Below are 20,735 nucleotides of genomic sequence, written 5' to 3'. Positions count from 1 at the left end.
GTCCGTCCATCCATCCATCCATCCATCCATCCATCCATCCATCCATCCATCCATCCATCCATCCATCCATCCATCCATCCATCCATCCATCCATCCATCCATCCATCCATCCATCCATCCATCCATCCATCCATCCATCCATCCATCCATCCATCCATCCATCCATCCATCTATCTATCTATCTGTCTGTCTGTCTGTCTGTCTGTCTGTCTGTCTGTCTGTCTGTCTGTCTGTCTGTCTGTCTGTCTGTCTGTCTGTCTGTCTGTCTGTCTGTCTGTCTGTCTGTCTGTCTGTCTGTCTGTCTGTCTGTCTGTCTGTCTGTCTATCTATCTATCTATCATCTATCTACCTATCTATCTATCATCATCTGTCTATCTGTGTCTGTCATTTGGTCTTTTACATTGTTCAATCTAACTCTATATCTGTCAATCTGTCTGTTGTTTTTTTTCCTTTTTCTTTTCTATCTACCCCTCTCTCCCTCCCTATTCCTTCTCTTGTTTCTTTCAGGCTGCTAACGGAGGAGGCGCGTTCAGCGATTACTCCTCCTCGGTTCCCTCCACCCCCAGCATAAGCCAGAGGGAGATGCGCATCGAGACCGTCGCCGCCTCCAACACTCCTACGCCCATCCGCAAGCAGTCCAAGCGACGCTCCAACATCTTCACAGTAAGTATGAGGCAGCTAATGCAGAGCACCACGCACTCCCACTACTGAGAGTGCTGGACTTCCCCTGACTGCAGATCTCCCAGCAGCTGCGTTCAGACAAGACAGCCAGCTAGAGAGATGCTGTTTCTAGGTCTGCAGTGAGTGGATCTGCCCTTAGGTACCCTCTCATCATCCCTTCCCCTCAAACCCAGGGCAGCGGAGGGCAAAGCCAGAGAGTGTAATGCCATCTCTGACCACTAGAGGGAGGTATGGAGCTAAGTTTAACTGAATCCCTACCACAGAAGCGCATGATCACGTGCTTTTTTATATAGCTACGTATTTCAGTAAGAGAAGAGAGGCAAGTAAGCTTAGCAAAAAAAATAAGTAAATAAATAACGGAAAGACGCTTCGATTTATGCTAATGTCTTTTATTTGTTTTATTTGCCTCACATCCTTTATACACTGTAAAATGTAAAGCTTTACACAAAAGGGAATTAAGCTATCTTCTCTGGATTTGAAAACCTGCCCTCCCCGGAAGATTATTATTATTATTATTTCCCCCTCTGCCCTTCCTAATTTCACTGTGTCAATCAGCAAGAATTCCCTAGCAAGCCCCGCCCCCCTTTTCTTCTTTAACAGACATTCACCTAGCGTGTCTTTCCGCTGGAGCCAGACAGAGAGAGGCAGAGCCACACACACTGTACTAGCAACACCACCATCTCCAATCTAACCAGTCAAGATCCACCCTTGTCCATTCAGCCAATCACCACCCTGTAACCAATCGAATTTGTCCCCACTCTCCCCCCCCAAAAAAAAACCTCTCCTCCAATCAGAAGGATTCCACAAGGTGATTGGCTGCGGCAGTGGCGGCTCTTTTGCTAGCGTCCCCTGTCCTGTTTCTCCCTCCCTCCCTGCTAGGTCGTGTCTAACCACGTCCACCACGCCAGACACGACGCTCTGCCGGTGCGCATAACAGAGCCGAAGCACGCCACCTACCCCGTCTGGGTGCCCGAGTGGCAGAGCGAGCGGGAGTTTCAACTCATGACCTTCTGAGGAGCCGGACTTACAGTGTGGGCGGGAGCAGGGTGAGGGAGGGAGGGAAAGTGGGAGGAGCCAGATCGAGAAGGGAGGGGCCAAGCTGAAGAAGACGGCCCACGGAGATCTGGAGTGTTCACTAATGCCCCTTTTCGACAACATTTCTAACCAGTCATCTCATTGGCAATTGGGTCATTTTAGCCACTCAAAATTTTAAGAAATAGCATGCGAATAATGAGGAAAGCCTTTTGTTTTGTTTTGCTGACTGATCACCAGAGTTTTGGCAGCTTTTTCTTTAATCATTTATAAATATACTTTGTGTTAGATATTATTTTATTGTTCCAAGTCAAGAGTGGCCTTATAACCATAGTCTTTTTACTCGTATAACTTTTTACGCACAGTGAAAGAGTTAATGTAACCACTAGTTGACTATAAATATATATATATATATATATATATATATATATATATATATATATATATATATATATATATATATATATATATATATATACACAGTTGAAGTCAGAATTATTTGCCCCTCTGTTTATTTTTTCCCCCAATTTTCGTTTAATAGAGAGATTTTTATTTAACAAAATTCTAAACATAATAGTTTTAATAACTTATTTTTAATATCTGATTTATTTTATCTTTGCCATGATGACAGTAAATAATATTTGACTAGATATTTTTCAAGACACTTCTGTTCAGCTTAAAGTGACATTTAATGATAACGATGGTTTGTTCTGTAGACTATTGAACAAATATATAGCTTAAAGGGGCTAATAATTTTGACCTTAAAATGTTGTTTAAAAAAATTATAATTTTAAAAACTTATTCTAGCCGAAATAAAGCAAATAAGACTTTCTCCAGAAGAAAAAAATATTATCAGACATACTGTGAAAATGTCCTTGCTCTGTTAAGCATCATTTGGGAAATATTTAAAAAAGAAAAGAAAATCAAAGGAGGCTAATAATTCTGACTTCAACTGTGTGCCTCTCACACTCTCACACACACACACACACACACACACACACACACACACATATATATATATATATATATATATATATATATATATATATATATATATATATATATATATATATATATATATATATATATATATATATATATACACACACACACACACACATACATACATACGTACGTGTGTGTGAATGTGTGTGTGTATATATACATTTATACACACACACACACACATACATATATATATATATATATATATATATATATATATATATATATATATGTATACATACGTATATACATATATATATATATATATATATATATATATATATATATATATATATATATATATACATATATACACACACACACACACACACATATATATATATATGTGTGTGTGTGTGTGTGTGTGTGTGTGTGTGTGTGTGTGTGTGTGTGTGTATATATATATATATATATATATATATATACATACATACATACATACACATACATACATATATATCAGTGCCAAATATTTAGGGGAGAAAAATATTTAAATATTTTTTTCATTTTTGTTTGCAGTTAACGGTTTTGTTCCATGCTAAATAATAAAGAAAGCCATATATAAAATATTTTGTTAAAGATGTTATAATATAATTCAAATATTTAAAGACTAAAGCTCATTTAATTATTGAATAATATAAAAAGAACAGTTTGCTGATTAAGTAATATTTCCTTTCACCCCATATTTCATCACACCCCCTCATTGACATCGTTTCTAAAGTGTGTGTCTTTGCCACTAGATGTCAGCAGAGGACAGAAAACCAAGCACAGTGCTTCCATGATACTTTAAAACGACCATTTTTGTCATTGGTCAGATGTGGCGTCTTGTTTATTTTCCATTTTGTGAGTGCACAGGAAGAGGGAAGGGGTTTATTTTATTTCAGTATTTCATAATCATCACTAATTTTCCTTGTAAAAAGCCAACCATTCCACACCTCCCACCATCTCCTGTTGATGTCTTTTTGCTATTTTTTTTAATCTTTCTACAAACTTTCTGTCCACGCTCTCTCCGTGTCCAAAAGTGTTGAACTCTTTTTGTCGATATTTCCAGATTTGTTCTTCTGTTTCCAACCTTTCTTCAACTAAAAGGGCTTTCCAGCTTCTCCTCAATTAAACAAGCCCTTGTTATGGTGGTAATGTGAACGCAATGCATTGTGGGAGGGGAAACAAGCGCTACTTTACCCCCCCCCCTCTAATAGCCCGCATTGTGGGCATTACCATGGCTTTCTTGGAACTCATGCCCACTTGGCAGCCATGGTTGAGTTTAAAGGACATTGGTTGGACAGAAAAAAAAATTGAACTTGCGTCACATTGAACTGAATCGTTATCAGTCACTTTACCGCTAAACGTTTCTCACGAACAATCACGGACAATAGCCATCAACAACGACCCTGAAATTTAATTAAGAAACAAACAAACAAACAAAAAGATGCTTGGTGATCCAAATGGACAGAACTTTCAATTCTAGGAGGAGATTTTTTGCCAAGATACTCTCTGTTTTGTTTTGTTTTTCTTCCTTTGTCTTCTCTTTTTCTTCGTTCTGTGTCTGATGGGGTAGTTTAGCTAGTCACACTTCACGCCGAGTGCCACAAACACACCTCGCGTCTCCGTTTCACCTTTATTAACAAGACCGCGGCTTTGTAAACCACATCATGTGATGCTAGTCGAGGTCCTGATGCTGCACGGTCCGCATCCCTCAAGATGTGAATCCAGATTTTTCCGGATGACATAGCTTAATTTACGTTATTTTTTTCGATGCCGACCAATATGCTGACCACCACCTAACTGTGAAACGTCACGTTATGCTGTGATTCGTTTATAAAGCTGTTCGTTTAGTTGATACAGGTGCCGCGGCGACGATCGGTTGATTTTTGTACACTCGGCGTGAAGTTTGAACGACATATGAAGGCCTTCATAAGCGTAGACAGAAATGCACCGACTTGTATGAATGTAGTATCTCTTTGTGACCCAGAGCCATTATTTTGTTCAATTGTTTTTCAGTTCTGTTGAATTTCATGACGATGTGGTTAACGATGAACTGTTCCATGCGTTGTTTTTTTTTGTTTTTTTTATATCATTCAATAATGGACAAATATAGACTGCCGTATATCTTGTATTGAATTTGATTTCCACTGGTATTCTATAGAAAGTATATTCTATACATATATGAGATATATGAAACAGCGCCTCTTTAGTCGAACTCTCTCTCTTGTGGGAACTGCAATGTGTGGCTCTGCCTGTTGACTATTTCCACGTAAACCTGTGACTTGATTTGTATGGTGTCTGTATATATCCACAAAAACGAAAAAATAAACTGTTGAAAACGAAACATCGGCCTAGTTTATTTGACTAGAAACCCCATCTGCGAATGAGCGCCATCTTGTTTCGTATGAGACCATGATGTTGTCTGTCGGGTATGAGTGGTTTGTGTTGAGCTGTGGATGTGTTTGATTTCTTTTGTGTGAGTGTACTTTATTCCAAAATGACATTTACAGGCAAGTCTTGCTTCCGAAGACGACTCGAAATCCTGATCTAAAAGTGCATTGCTTGATTTAACCCTAATATGGCTTTTTTTCCCTCTTATATCAGGTGGAATCCTCTGGAAATATGCTGCATACTAATTTCTTTCTTTTTTTCCCCTCTTTGTATGTAAAACTGCATTTGGTGACTTGTTTTGATGCGTCTGTGGTTGGTAAAGCCACAAGGAGGCGCCAGAGATCACAAAAAAAGAGCTCTTTAGGGGGGTTTTAGTGTCCGATTTGATATTTGTCCGTTTTGTTTTGTGTGTCTGTCCTGGTCTGTGTAAATCTATATATATATATATCTATATACTGCACGTTCAGTGTGCTGCTGTATGTTTGCACCGTTCTGCTTGCGCGTTTTTTATTTCAGCCTTTTTTTACTTGCAATTTTTGTTGTCCGACAAACGCACCAACACCCCACACTTCACACAAACACACACTAGAGCTAAGACACGCACACCCTTACACCTTCCCCACCTCCGTTTGTGTTCAGAGCTTTGCACTGATATCTTGTCTTGTTTCTTTACAGTCACGGAAAGCCAGTGATCAGACAAAGAGCATTGAGAGTAAAACTGACAGTATAGGCAGTGGAAGGGCCATACCCATCAAGCAGGTACGTTCGCTCATTCGCACGCTCATTATGTCAGGTAAGTGTGATCGGTAGGATTCGCTGCTTGTTAAATGCTAATCTTCCAATGGTTTTAGTTCACGCTAGGGCTGCACGATACTGGAAAAAATATGCAATATTCGAGTTTTGCGATTACGATGTTTCCCACACTATAACATTTTCCTTGAAGTCATTTGTGTTATTAGTTTTAGATTAATTTAAAACTACGTCAGGGTGCGAACATTTATTCTTTAAAACACTATTGATAAGTGAAAACCTCAGCAGATATTCTGACTCTGATTGGCTGTTGCCATTTTCCATTCTCATCTCTATTCCCGCCATTATGTTTTTTAGCTTTGGGTTCGCCTTTGGGGCCCTCCAGCCAATAACAGAACAGATCAAATGGGGAGGCGGGGATAAAGATAGCAAGGCTCCATCTGATTGGTCAAATTTAGATAAACAACCAAATGCATAAAATAAATGTAATTTATCCAAAACAATCTCACAGCAATTCGTAACTTTGATTCACAGGCTAATTCTCATGAATTCTTACGATCTCATTTGTACAATGTAGTACGATTCGATCATCCCCCAATGACGATTGGGTTTAGGGGAGGGGTTTGGTGCCGCGCCTTCTTTTTAAATTCGTATTTTGAACTTGAGGTCAGGCTTAAAGTATGCGATTTAAATGTATTTTGTATTTATTGTTATCGCAATAACGTTAATTTTGCGATATATTGTGCAGCCCTAGTTAACGCCAAAATGACAATTCTGTCATCGATTATACTTGGCTTTGTGTTGTTACAAACTTCTCGATATATTCATCTTCAGAAGAGAAATGAGGGATTCGTCACGCTTCAAAAATACACCCCTGTATCAAAGCAACTGTAAATAAACGCAAAGTGTTTTGAAGTGTTATTTTTATGAACAGATTTAGTTTTTGCTTTTTTAACAAGTTCTAAATACATGGAGTCACAAATATAAACATATCCTACAAACATTTTCAATGTTTTTGTTTTCCTCTCTGGAGTTTAATGTAAACAATAATGCTTATTCTATAAATGATACATATTTTTATTTGACATTTGTTGAGCATATTTTGACTTTTATAAAATAAACGATGTTTCTTCTGTAAAGATCGAAATATTTCCAACAAATGTCAAATAAAAATGTGTATCATTTAGAGCGTTTTTTAAACATTGTCATTGGTCTTTTCACAAAATATTGATTGCAAAACTCCTTGTGAAGTTTGCGTTGTCTAAAAATGAATGTAAACATATGAAAATGTGTCATGCGCTTTTTATATGTTATGCTATTTACGTTTGGAGGAGTGATTAGATGTGAATAAAAGCCTAATATAAATCTGTTCATCTTAAATTAGAAGACTTGATGCGTTCATTTTTCATGAGTTCTATTTCAATTGACTTTCAATAAAGAGACAAATTTGATTTTAAATATCCATGTTTTTATTCTGAAGATGTACAGATTTCTGAATTTTCAGATTTTAGGGTGAACTCTTCTGTCAAGTAGTGTTTTGTGTGTGTATGAATGAAATGAATGGGTTTCAGCAGTGAAAGCTAGACTTAATTCTATTGTTTTGGAAATTCCCAGTCAGTTTCTTTTCATGACCGACAGATGTCACTGTAACACCGTTTTGACTCAGTTTGCGTTTACTGGTACTGTCAAACCTAGTGGTAAAAATTGATATGCAAAATGCTCAACGATATAAAAATGCATATCACAACAATTTAGCAAACAACAGTTTAGTTATTATTATTATTATTATTATTATTATTATTATTATTATTATTATTATTATTATTATCACTATTATTATTATATTTATTATTATCATTATTAATATTATTATCATCATTATTATTGTCATTTTTATATTATTATTATTATATGTATTATATTTATAATTGTCAGTATTATTATTATTATCATCACAATTATTATATTTATAATTGTAATTATTACTATTATTTATTTTATTATAAACAATACATTTATTATTATTATTATTATTACAAATAATATTAGGCAACAAATGGTATTGTTGTCAGGATTTATGTCTTTATGAACAAACAAATGAGCTAAGTTTACATATCTAATTTGGTGTATATTGTTGTGTATATATTTCACGTGTTAATTTTTAAAATTAATTACATTAAAACTTTCTAGTTATCGTATAAAACACTATGAAACTTTAAATATTGATTTTTAAAAATGTTTTGCAGTTATAAAACTACATATTTAATTTTTTTCTTTTTCATTTGTGTTAATTTATTCAATTTTTAATTTATTTTAATTTATTTTTTTTTTTTGTACTATAATATCAATTAATATGATTTAGCTCTAGAATTTCATGTTGATTTTATTATTATAATTATTATTTTTTGGCAGACTGCGAACATTCAGAATTCACATATATCTATAAATCTTTCAACTCTGCCATACAGTGATTTTTTTCCTTCAGTGGCTTTTTAACTGAAATCCCCAGCCTGACGTCATGAGCGAATGTGCTTTTAAAAGGTCTCATCTGGGGAATTAGCGCTGATACTTGACGGAGTAGCTGTCAAATATTTGTCTTTGTTTAGTGGAGTTGTTCATTCATTGGTTCCTCTTTGAGCCTCTGATTCAATTTTCAAATTAACCCTAGCCTTAACCTTTAACCCCTGCCAGAGATTAGCATTGTCACATTGAACAGGCATCATTCCCTTGACAAGTGTCACATGCAACCTCTGACTTCAAGCTGATCCGGCTGTAGTAGTTTAAATGTAAATTAAAAATTATTTCAAATTAGTTTACGAAAAGTTATTGTTTCCAAATTCCCGTTTCTAAATCAGGTAGCTTCGAAGTTCACAAAGACCTTCGATAGTTTCGATATAGTGTTCAAAAAGTAGTTTACAAATCCGGTATGTTATAAAAGTAATTTAAGGATTTTTTTTTTTTTAATAAAATAGTTAACAAATTGTTGTAGTTGTATTTTTAATTAAGTTTCTGTATTAAATCAGTTTTTAAATGGATTACAAAGTATGTACTTAATGAATTATTGTTTACAAATAGGGTTGTTGAGAAGTACTTTATGATTATTAGTTTACAAATATTTAGTTTATTTACAAAATGGTTTACAAATATTAGTTTTCAAATCACGTAGTTTACTAATAGTTGTTCACAAATAACAGTTCAGAAGTGGTTTATACGTTGTAGTTTACAAATAGTATTGTTTAGAAGTAGTCTACGAATAGTAGTTTACAATTTACATGGTTCATAGGTAGTTTATGAATAAATTAGTTTACAAACAACATATTAACAAATAATGTGCAGTAGTTCAGAAGGAGTTTACGAATGGTAGTTTACAAATAATGAAGTTTAGAAGTGGTCTACGAGTATTAGTTTACAAATAACAGCTTGGAAGTATAGTTTTTCTAATATTCATTTACAAGTTTGGAAGTAGTTAATGAATATTTACCAAAAAAAAAGTTTGGAAGTATTTTACGAGTATTAGTTTACAAATAATAGTTCAGAAGTAGTTTATGAATATTAGTATACAAGTAGTTTATGAATGGTGGTTTACAAATAATGAAGTTTAGAAGTAGTTTACGAATATTAGTTTATAAATATCTGTTCGGAAGTAGTTTACGAATATTAATATACAAATAAAAAAGTTTGTAAGTAGTTTACGAATATTAGTTTACAAATAAAAAGGTTCGGAAGTAGTTTACGAATATTAGTTTATAAATAACTGTTCGGAAGTAGTTTACAAATATTAATATACAAATGAAAAAGTTTGTAAGTAGTTTACGATTATTAGTTTACAAATAAAAAGGTTCAGAAGTAGTTTACGAATATTAGTTTGCAAATAAAAAAGTTTGGACATAATTTACGAATATTTCTTTACAAAAAAAGTTCTGAAGCAGTTTACGAATATTAATTCACAAAAGAGTTCATAAGTAGTTTATAACTAATAGTTTACAAATAACAGTTTAGAAGTAGTTTATGAATAGTAGTTTGCATATAAAGTTCAGAAGTAGTTTACAAATATTAATTTACGATTTACAAAGTTCAGAAGAAGTCTACAAACATTTATTTACAAACAATGTAGTTTAGAAGTAGTTTACGAATATGAATTTACAAATAATACTTCATAAGTATGAATAGTCAACTAATAATATAGTTCAGAAGTAGTTTACAAATAGTGAAGTTTAGAAGTTGTTTACAAATATTAGTTTACATACAACTCCTTATTATAACTCATAACTCAAATAATAATTTACAAAAAAATTTCCTCCTTCAGTAGTTTACGAATATTAATTTACATATAAAAAAGTTCAGGAGTTTATGAATAGTTTACAATTAATGTAGCTTAGAAGTAGTTGCGAATATTATTTTACATATAAAAATGTTTTGAAGTAGTTTACAAATATTAATTTACAAATAACAGTTCAGAAGTAGCTTATGAATATTCATTGACAAATAATGTAGTTTAGAAGTAGTCTACGAATATTAGTTTACATGTAGTTTAGAAGTAGTTTATGAATATTCATTTACAAATAGTGTAGTTTAGAAGTAGTCTACGAATATTAGTTTACATATAGTTCAGAAGTAAATTACACATTGTTAACAAATTTGGTTTAGAAGTAGTTTACGAATATTCATTTACAAATAATGTAGTTTAGAAGTAGTCTACGAATATTAGTTCACATATAGTTCAGGAATAGTTTACGAATAGTTTACAAATAATGTAGTTTAGAAGTAGTCTACGAATTTTAGTTTACGTATAGTTCAGAATTTGTTTTACGAATAGTTTACAAATAATGTAGTTTAGACGTAGTCTACGAATTTTAGTTTACGTATAGTTCAGAATTTGTTTTTCGAATAGTTTACAATTAAGGTAGTTTAAAAGTAGTTTACGAATATTAACTTACAAATAATGTAATTTAGAAGTAGCTTACAAATAATAGTTTACAATTAGCATAGTTCATACAAGTTGTCATTTTTAAATAACAATGTTCAGCAAGCTAGTTTTAGAAGTAACAGTTGACTTAAACTTGTAGTTTGCATTAAGTATTTTAAAGGTGAAACTTATTTTTAAAAAAGTGTTACTCCATTGAGATTTTTTTATGTACCTGAAGTACAATATTTACATGAGGCAGTTTAATGCTAACAAAGCAAAGCGGATCGCTCCATGAACATTTTTTCAAAGTTTGTAAGTGGTCAGGCGTGAAGGGGCAACGCGTCCCTGTCAGTGAACACATCCCACCACTGTATCCCCTTCTTTACTTCTCTCCATTGTACATCAATTAAACTCAGGCTTTAGAGATGGTCTCTTTGAGGAGTGTCATTGTAATCTGTTTGTCACCGAGAGCTGCCTCGGCTGGGACGCCTCTCAATGGCCAGTCAAATGCACACAGTCGGGACGATCAAAGTGCCATGGGGGTATAATTACCTCCCACCGGGCAAATTACACACGCAGGCCCCCTCCGCCCTCCCCACCACTAAAAATGGTAAATAAGGACAACAATAGGAGTGATATGGCTCAGGGTGACACAGAGAGACTGTCAACACAAGGCTTTTGTGCTGGAGCTTCAGTGAGTTGCTCTTTTCCTGCTCCACTGGTGATGATCAGGATCAGGATCAGTTCAAGCTGAAAGAGAGAGAGTGTGTATGTAGGATAGAGAGGATAGAGATAGACAGGTGTGTGTTTGTTCAATGAGGCACTTCTTGATTTATGTCGGCTGGAAGTCTTAGTAAAGATGAAATTGGGTCTTGTGATGACCTTTTGTTTATTTGCATTTTTTATTATGCATATAATTTCCTTTATAATTAAGTTGCCCAAAATCTCAACTCCATAATTTAATTTACAAACAATATTGAATGTTTTTTTTTTATTATTATTATTCAGTATTATTTATCATGGTAATTTTCAATGAAATTTATTTATTTATCTTTTTGTACTTGAATTTTACTGAATAACTTAATTTATAAATGTAATATCCAGTCATGCAATATTTTGTTTTATTTTATTGTCTATTATTTTATATTACGTTTTATTTAGATTTTTATTTATTTAGTATTTATTGTGCAATTATTTTCTTTAGTTGCTCCCAAATTATAAACTTGTTTAATTTATAAAAATATTATATTTGATTTATTTCATTTTTTATATATTTTTCCCACTACAGACAAAAATTATGTTTTTTAACATTTACTTTTTAAGATCTTATTTGTTTTTTGTTGTTGTGAGATTATTTCAATTATTATTAAGTTGCTTCTAATTATTAACACAATAATTGAAATCAGCTTTGAATGAATTATTTTTATAAGTATACTTTATATTTGAAGAAATCCAATATAATTTTAGTTTTTAATTTTTTTCATTACTAACAATGACAGTAGTTTTTTTGGTCACCACGCTTATGTCCACATTTTAAGATAATTTTTTTATGATTTGTATTTATTTATTTATTTATTTATTTATTTATTTATTTATTTATTTTGTGATTATTTCCTATATATTTAAGTTGCTTCCAAATTATCAACACCACAGTTTAATTTAGTTTATAAAAATTTTATATTTGATGTATTTAATTTTTTTAATATATTTTCCCACTACTAACAATAGTTGTTATGTTTTTATATCACCATATGCATATTTAAGAGTATTATGCATTCACATAGTACCATTTATTTTTTAAGATTATTATTTGCTTAATTTTTATTGTGTGATTATTTTGTGTATTACTTGGTTGCTTCTAATTATCAACACCATAATTGAATTCATTTTTTCTTATTAATTATTTTTATACGTATAATTTATATATTTTTTTAATGATTTAATTAATTTATTTTATTATATCTATTCTTTTTCATTACTAACAATAATAGTTTATTGTCACCACAGGATTTTTTTATATATATATATATGTATTTATTTATTTTTATTTTGTGATTATTTCCTGTATATTTAAGTTGCTCTCAAATTCTCAACACCATATGTATTTTAATTATATAATAATTATATATTATATTACATATATATATATATATATATATATATATATATATATATATATATATATATATATATATATATATATTTATGTATTATATGTATATATATATATATATATATATATATGTATATATATATATATATATATATGTATATATATATATATGTATATATATATATATATATATATATATATATACAYATATATATATATATATATATATATATATATATATATATATATATATATATATATATATATATACATATATATATATATATATATATATACATATATATATATATATATATATATATATATATATATATATATATATATATATATATATATATATATATACATATATACACACACACACACACACACAAAATATTTAAAAACTAAATAAATGGAATATTATATTATATTCAATTTTAGTTTTTAAATATTTTAAATATTTACTAACAATTAAAGTCACCAGTTATATTTATAAGTTATATGCATTCACATATTAACAATGCTGCATAGTATATAATTTTCCCTCACATTTATATGTAAGTGTAATGCGCATTAAAATGATGCATTGTACATTGTGCTTTTATTTATTGAACAATGTTCAGTGTTGAATTTAGTTTTATTCTTCCATTAATTTTATCTCTTAACAATTTTGTGCTTAAATTTCACTAAATAAAGTAAATTATAAATTATAAATTTTGTTATGCAATATTTTATTTTATTTTATTAGTTCTGATGGGTGAGTTAATGATCCCAGTCACAGAAATTCATTTTTATTTTATTTTTTTTATTATTTTTTTTATTTATTTTTTTATTTTTTATTTTATATTATTTTATTTTATTTTATTAGATTTTATTCATTCTGATGGGTGAGTAAATATTCCTAGTCACAGAAATTCTATTTTATTTTATTTTATTTTATTTTATTTTATTTTATTTTATTTTATTTTATTAGATTTTATTAGATTTTATTAATTCTGATAGGTGAGTTAATATTCCTAGTCACAGAAATTCATTTTTATTTTATTTTATTTTATTTTATTTTATTTTATTTTATTTGTTCTGATGGGTGAGTCAATATTCCCAGTCACAGTAATGTATTTTAATTGAATTTAATTTCATAATAATCACTTTGAGGTTACCTAGTTTAATGTATTTACTTTATACTTTACAGAAAACATCATAAATCAGCCATCTTTTCTCTTTATTTATTTATTTTTAACCGTTGTGTGTGTTAATGATTTCTGAATTCTGATAGTGCATGGAGGGCATTTGTGAAATCCTCTATGTACAGATGGCTGTTTATGATTGTATTGATACATTGATCAGTCTCAGCACTGTGGGCTGTGTTTTTACCCATCAGCTTTATGTGTTCAGACGACTGTGATGTTCATGTAAACACAGACGCCGGCGGTAGAAAACATCAGATTGTCCATTTAATTTACTTTACTCACAAACCAATAGAACGTCTGTAGGAACACAAGGCATTATTGAATGATTGCTGAAAACACAGATGACTGATTCTGAAGAAACAATACTGTGATCATAGTACTGTATATTGTGGAGAGCAAGACCACAGCATTCAAGCATATTTTATTTAATTAATTAATTTTATTTTATAGGCTATTGTTTGAGCAGTTTTTTTTTTACAATTGTTTTTATGCAGTTGGTAGACATTTTTATAGATTTAATGTTTGCAATGTGTTTCCTATTTTATGGTTTGAACTATTATTTTTTGCTATTTTTTATTTTTATATATTATAATATGTAAAACATTTCAATCTGTTTTGCTTTTATTAATTAAACTTTGTTGATTAATATTTTTAATTTGATTATTTTAGACATTTTATTGCATTGTTATTTACATACTGTTTCTATTCATGGTTTGGTCATAACTAAATATAAAATGAGTCCATATTTACATTCTGTATTTCAATTTTTTTTTTACTTGATTTATTTTTATATGTATGTACCTAAAATTTCTTAAATCATGTAAATGTTAAACTTAGTTAATTTACTGAATTTACATTACAGTGATGCATTTAATTTTATTTAATTTAGTTCTTATGGGTGAGTCAATATTCCTATCAAAATAATGCATTTTATTTTAGTTTATTAGTTCGTAAGGGTGAGTCAATATTTTATTTTATTATTATTATATTTTATTATTATTTTTTATTTATTTAATTTTATTGTATTGTATTTTATTTAATTAAATTTAGTTTTATTAGTTCTAATAGGTGAGTCAGCTTTCCCATCACAATATTTTATTTATTTTATTTATTTATTTATTATTATTATTATTGTTATTATTATTTTTTTTTAAAAATTATTTAATTAAATTTAATTTTCATTTTATTTTATTAGTTCTTATGGGTCCGTCAGTTTTCCCATGACAATATTTAATTTAATTTGATTATTTGTATTATTATTTTATCTTATTATTATTGATTTTATTTTGTTTTATTATTATTTACTTAACTTTATTATTAAAATAAAAATGTAATTTTTTTTATATGTTGTTATGCGTCTCTATAAGCAGTGGAAGAAGAAATCTGTGATTTTGTGTGAAAATGGTCTGCTCACATACCACCCAAGTTTATTTTATTGTTTTTTTATTTTATTATTATTATTATTATTATTATTAATTTTATTTTATTTGTTCTTATGGGTCAGTCAGTTTCCCATCACTATTTTATTAAATTTTTTATAGAATTTATTTATTTTTATTTATTTATTTACTTTTATTTGTAATTTTTGTTGTTGTTGTTTTATTTTATTTTATTTTATTTTAAATTTGCTCTTATGAGTGAATCAGGCCATTATCAGCATTACCTTTGATATGCTTGACTTAATAGAGCTGTGTGTTTTCGGGGAGGTCGAGGAGTATCCACGCAGGGATCAGTTGGATTAGCTCTTGATTGTCGGGTAAACACCATGATACCCAGTTGACCCGGGGTCAGCAGCTGACGTTTAGCCAGTAGTGTGGATTAGCGGGTAGGCCAGTTAACACATCAGAGCCCTCCCGCTCTCCCTGTCCCATCAGGAAGTGGTAAAAGAGCCCAGGAATCTTCCCTAATCCTCTCATGAAGTCCGAACGGGTCACTCAGACCCCCCTGTGCTCTTGCCGGCCTACTCTGAACACCCCGCCGCTGTTTGTCCTGGCCCGACTGAAGGGGAAGAGTGTTTTTGTTAAAAGAGCAGCAGGAGACTGGTGTCTTTTGAAGAGCTGTGGATCACAGAGGTCTAGGAGAGTTCAGTTCAGGCCAAACAACACACAGAGGATCTGCACAAATTGGATTTAACCTCTGCTCTTCCTCCTCAGCACACACACACACACACACTTTGATGTGCACACACTGAGATTTACAGTTGAAGTCCCTATTATTATCCTTTTTTATATATATATATATATATATTTCCCAAATGATGTTTAACAGAGCAGGGAATTTTTCACAGTATTTCCTATAAATATTATTTCTTCTAGAGAAAGCCTTAATTGTTTTATTTTGAGTAGAATAAACGCTGTTTTAATTGTTTTTAAAATCATTTTAAGGTCAGTATTATCAACCCCCTTACTGTGTCTTCAAACCGAAGGCAGCAAGAGTGTTAAAGTAGCCGGAAGTCTTTCATTTTCAATGGGAGCCAGCGGCGAGGAGGGGCGCAGCTCGTCTTCGCCAGTGTGGGCGTCAAGGATAGTTAAAATTTGTGCTGCATCCCAATTCACATACTTGTACTACGCCCTAAACGGATGCACTTAAAGGAGAAGTATGTACTTTTAAGTGTGTAACAGAAGAGTGTAGCTGCGTCTCAAATGGCACACTATACACTACGCACTTAATCACAATGTACTTATGCACTTACACACTTAACAGCATAGTATATGTATGTAGTGTCGTCCCAAATGGAGCACTAATGTTTTTTTTACTAAGCGGAAATTTAACCCTTTTCTCAGATGACGTTTGACGGTTGCCAAATTGGTGAAATAAATGACCAAACTATCAAACAACCGTACGTTCACACCTAAAGCGGCGAGAGTAGCCGGAAGTCATTCATTATCAATGACAGCCGGCGGTGATAAGCGGCGAGGAGCAGCGCGGCGCGTCTTCGCCGGTGTGGGCGTCGAGGAGAGTTGAAATCAAGTCAACTTTATGGTAATGAGCTATGACGCGGTTTGGCGGCAACCAATCAGAATGAAGAAGTCCACCGCTTTAGAGGTGTTCAGAGAACACAGACCTGTGAACTTTGGTTCCGACCACAGTTCTTCCCGAGGGTTTGATTATTGCAGTTGCCGGATTTTCAATTATTTAAAATATTTTCTCACAGGAAAATGCATTAAAAAAGTTACTGGCGAGTTACTGATGTGCATAAATGTTATAGATATTTATCTTTAAAAAAGCGGGAATCTCATGCGACAGTACAAAACAGTATTGCTGCTTCAGGATATTTCAGACATATGGACACATTGGATAATTAAGTGGAGCAAAGCCACACCACATGCAACTTGATCTTCCATTGTTAAATTACTTTAACAAAAAGTGCGCAACATTTTCACGCTAGAAAGTAGGGCTGGGCGATTTAGCAAAAAAAAAAAAAAAAAAATCTAGGTTTTTTATAAAGTTTGTCCGATTCACGATTTCGATTATTTTTTATTTTTTTTTATTGTGTCACTAGTCTTCTCAAAACATTACAACAACATGACTGAAGTAACATTCTCTTTATAAGTAACTTGAAAACCCATCTAGTTAAGGAACATTGTATTTTTAATGGCCATGTCATACAAAAATCGGTCAAGGTGTAAATAAATGTAAAACAAATTCACGAGTTAAATGGCGTTGCTGAAGATTTGAATAAGAAATATTTGTGTAAATATTGCACTTGCAGGAATACAGAGGTATTTTTTGCAAGTTTTGCTGAGCTTAGGCAAGATCAGTTCGCTCAGTTGGCCGGCTGAAATATGAACTGCTTCGTGAATCGTGGCTGGGCGGCGCCGGTGTGTGTATAGAAACCTGTTTAGAATTCTAAAATCCATGGCGTGGTGCTGTGCGGCGCGTCGCAGAGAGGTGCTTCTGGTGTGCTTCCTGCTTCATACAGAGAGTGAACCCAAGCGCATTGGTGCCATTATAATGTATTAAATATATATATTTTTAAAAATCGCGATTTCTCGATTTCATTCAAAATTAAATCGTCTTAAAATGTAAATTCGAATTAATCGAACAAATCGGAAAAATCGCCCAGCCCTACTAGAAAGCATGTTTTATGCAGGAATGTAACTGATATGCTGCAACGGCCCCCTTAAATATGAGATCAATGTGGCGAATTTTGACGCTCTCACCGCTGGAGCTTAAGGCAGACAGGGTTGTCGCCAGAGCGACCTTGGAGGCTCCCGCCGCTTTCGGTGTGAACGCACAGTAATCCCTGCCATGAGTATAACCGCATTCACCATCGGGAGGCGCTATAATCACTCTCATAGAAGAATTTTGCTTTCACCATCCAAATTAAATAGGCTGCGTCCGAAACCGCCTTCTACTCAGTAGGTACTGCATTTGAATTTAAACATACTACTCGGGCGTTAGAAAAGTACGCTCTATACAGTATAAGTGTGAAAAGTATGAATGGAATTCGGACGTACTACATCCGTCATTTTGTCATGGTCACGTGACCAACCTGCGTCAGTTGCGTCGATTCACTCCCATTCATGAATTATTTCGCGGGGCATCATGGGATAGTGCAGCATGCATGGGATGCGCACTCCAGAATCTCACCGGAAGTAGTAAGTCATCCGGGTACTACTGATTTTCGAATTCTATGAATTCGGACATACTACTTAGCTCGCATACTGATTTTAGCATACTATACAGTGTGGAAGCATGCAGTTTCGGACACAGCCATAACGTTTTCCAACATATGCGCCTGGCAGCTCCGCCCCTTCCGCTACGTGAGCAAACCTGCGGCTGTTAAGTGCGTGAAGTGTCCTTCATTACACACTTCATTTTAACAGCTGAATGAGTGCATCATCCGGGTAATTAAAGTGCACTTATTATTTTTAGAGTTTTCAGTGTGAACACACTCCTTACACTCGTTATACTACAAAATGGCGTAGAGTACTGCATAAGTATGCGATTTGGGACGCAGCTTGTGTAAGCTTTGGGATGTACTACTTCCTTGTTAACAGATCTATATCTGTTTAAAAATATCTATATCTATTTAAAAAGGATGATATTTTGAAACACAAACAAGTTAACAGCTTTGAAAACTAAATGTATTGTTCCTGACACTTTAATAAACAAATATAAATGTAATAATAATAGTAAAAAAACATTTAAAAAAACTGAATTTTACATGCCTCTCTCCTTCACATAAAATGTGCCTTTTTGTATGTCAACCATTTTGGATGCAGTGTAAGAAGTGGTTCCTAGCATGCCAGCCAATCAAATGACATATCACTAGAAAGCTCAGAATGTCCTCTTGTCAAATCCTGTTGTACTGTTCAGAGTAGCTCATAAAATTAAAAGAAAATTCATGAAAACGCAATGTCCACTACAGAGGATACAAGTCAATGGGCGGGGTCTGAGGAGGATATACTAAGGTTTTATACTATGGCACTCAAGCTTCAATCCCACATGCTAATAAGTAACTATGTTATGGCTGGTGCGTTTTGCTACATTTCTCTTCTTTGTAGTGTGCCTAGGCAGTGAACGCAAAGGATAGACAGGGGTGTCTTTGCAGAAATCTGTCAGATGTTGTTGGTTCTGGATGCAAAGACTCTTCATCCAAGGGCAGCCATCTACCTTTGGCAGAAATTGGCTCAAATGTTAAACTGACTGAACACTTATGAAATGTACACCATTCTTGTAAACTCACACAATTTAGCAATTTCTTGTACAAGTTTAAAGTTACAAAATAAATACAGTGTATACCACAAATGCACAGACACATACAGTTGAAGTCAGAATTATTAGCCCCCCTGAATTGTTAGCGCCCCTGTTTATTTTTTTCCCCAATTTCTGTTCTGGGAAGATTGTTTCAGCACATTTCTGAGCATAATAGTTTAAAAAACTTATTTCTAATAACTGATTTATTTTATCTTTGCCATGATGACAGTAAATAATATTTTTAATAAGGGGATAATAATTTTGTCCCAAAAATGTTTTTAAAAAAATTAATAACTGCTTTTATTCTAGCCGAAATAAAACAAATAAGACTTTCTCCAGAAGAAAAAATATTATCAGACATACTGTGAGAATTTCATTGATCTGTTAAACATCATGTGGGAATATTTAAAAAAGAAAATAAAAATCAAAAGGGGGCTAATAATTCTGACTTCAACTGTATATACAGTCAGTTACAGGGACTCTCCATATGCGTAATGTATTTTATACAGTAAAAACCACTTCTAATATGGCCCTACTTCAGGAAACCTGTGGCAGACTTTGAGTTTCTGAAGAAGGGGGATAAATTATTATAGTGTTAAAGGGATCATTCACCCAAAACTGAAAATTGCCATCACTTACTCAGCTTTCACTTGTTCCAAACATGTTTGACTTCCTTTCTTCTGTTCAATACAAAATAAAATGTTTTAAAGTAAGCTGGAAACCTGTAACCATCAACCTCCATATTATTTGTTTTTCATACTAGGTCGATGGTTACAGGTTTTCAGCTTTCTTCAAAGAATCTTCTTTTGTTTTTAACAGAAGAAAGAATCTTGATTAAATTAGAGTAAATTTTCATCGTGGCTGAACTATCCGTTAATTAAAAGAATTGCGAGTGAGTTTACTTTGTTGTTTAATAAAGTTGTGAAAATATGAAGCTCTGATCGGTCCAAGAACAACACGACGAACTTACAAATCA

The 20,735-nt window shown here is 32.4% G+C and overlaps 1 protein-coding gene across 7 annotated transcripts in view; it reads left to right on the top strand.

The window, feature by feature from the left end:
* agap3 (ArfGAP with GTPase domain, ankyrin repeat and PH domain 3) overlaps positions 1–20,735 on the top strand; it is a 985,397-nt gene that overhangs the window by 203,370 nt on the left and 761,292 nt on the right. For 4 of the 7 annotated variants that reach the window (XR_012399506.1, XM_017353885.4, XM_009297586.5 and 1 more), the window contains exons 8-9: positions 508–663; positions 5,770–5,853. Coding sequence is in view for 6 of the 7 variants with exons in the window: in XM_017353885.4 (XP_017209374.1) it covers positions 508–663; positions 5,770–5,853 (240 nt within the window). In the remaining variant the exon portion in view is untranslated. Of the gene's footprint in view, positions 1–507; positions 664–1,281; positions 1,390–1,560; positions 2,349–3,769; positions 5,048–5,769; positions 5,854–20,735 lie in introns of those variants that run through there. The other 3 variants (XM_073940988.1, XM_073940986.1, XM_073940987.1) reach the window with 3 other exon arrangements.

This window comes from Danio rerio, chromosome 24 (genome assembly GCF_049306965.1).
Source record: "Danio rerio strain Tuebingen ecotype United States chromosome 24, GRCz12tu, whole genome shotgun sequence".
NCBI lineage: Eukaryota > Metazoa > Chordata > Actinopteri > Cypriniformes > Danionidae > Danio > Danio rerio.
Note: the sequence above shows the minus strand (reverse complement) of the source record. Positions and strands in the feature narration are given on the sequence as shown.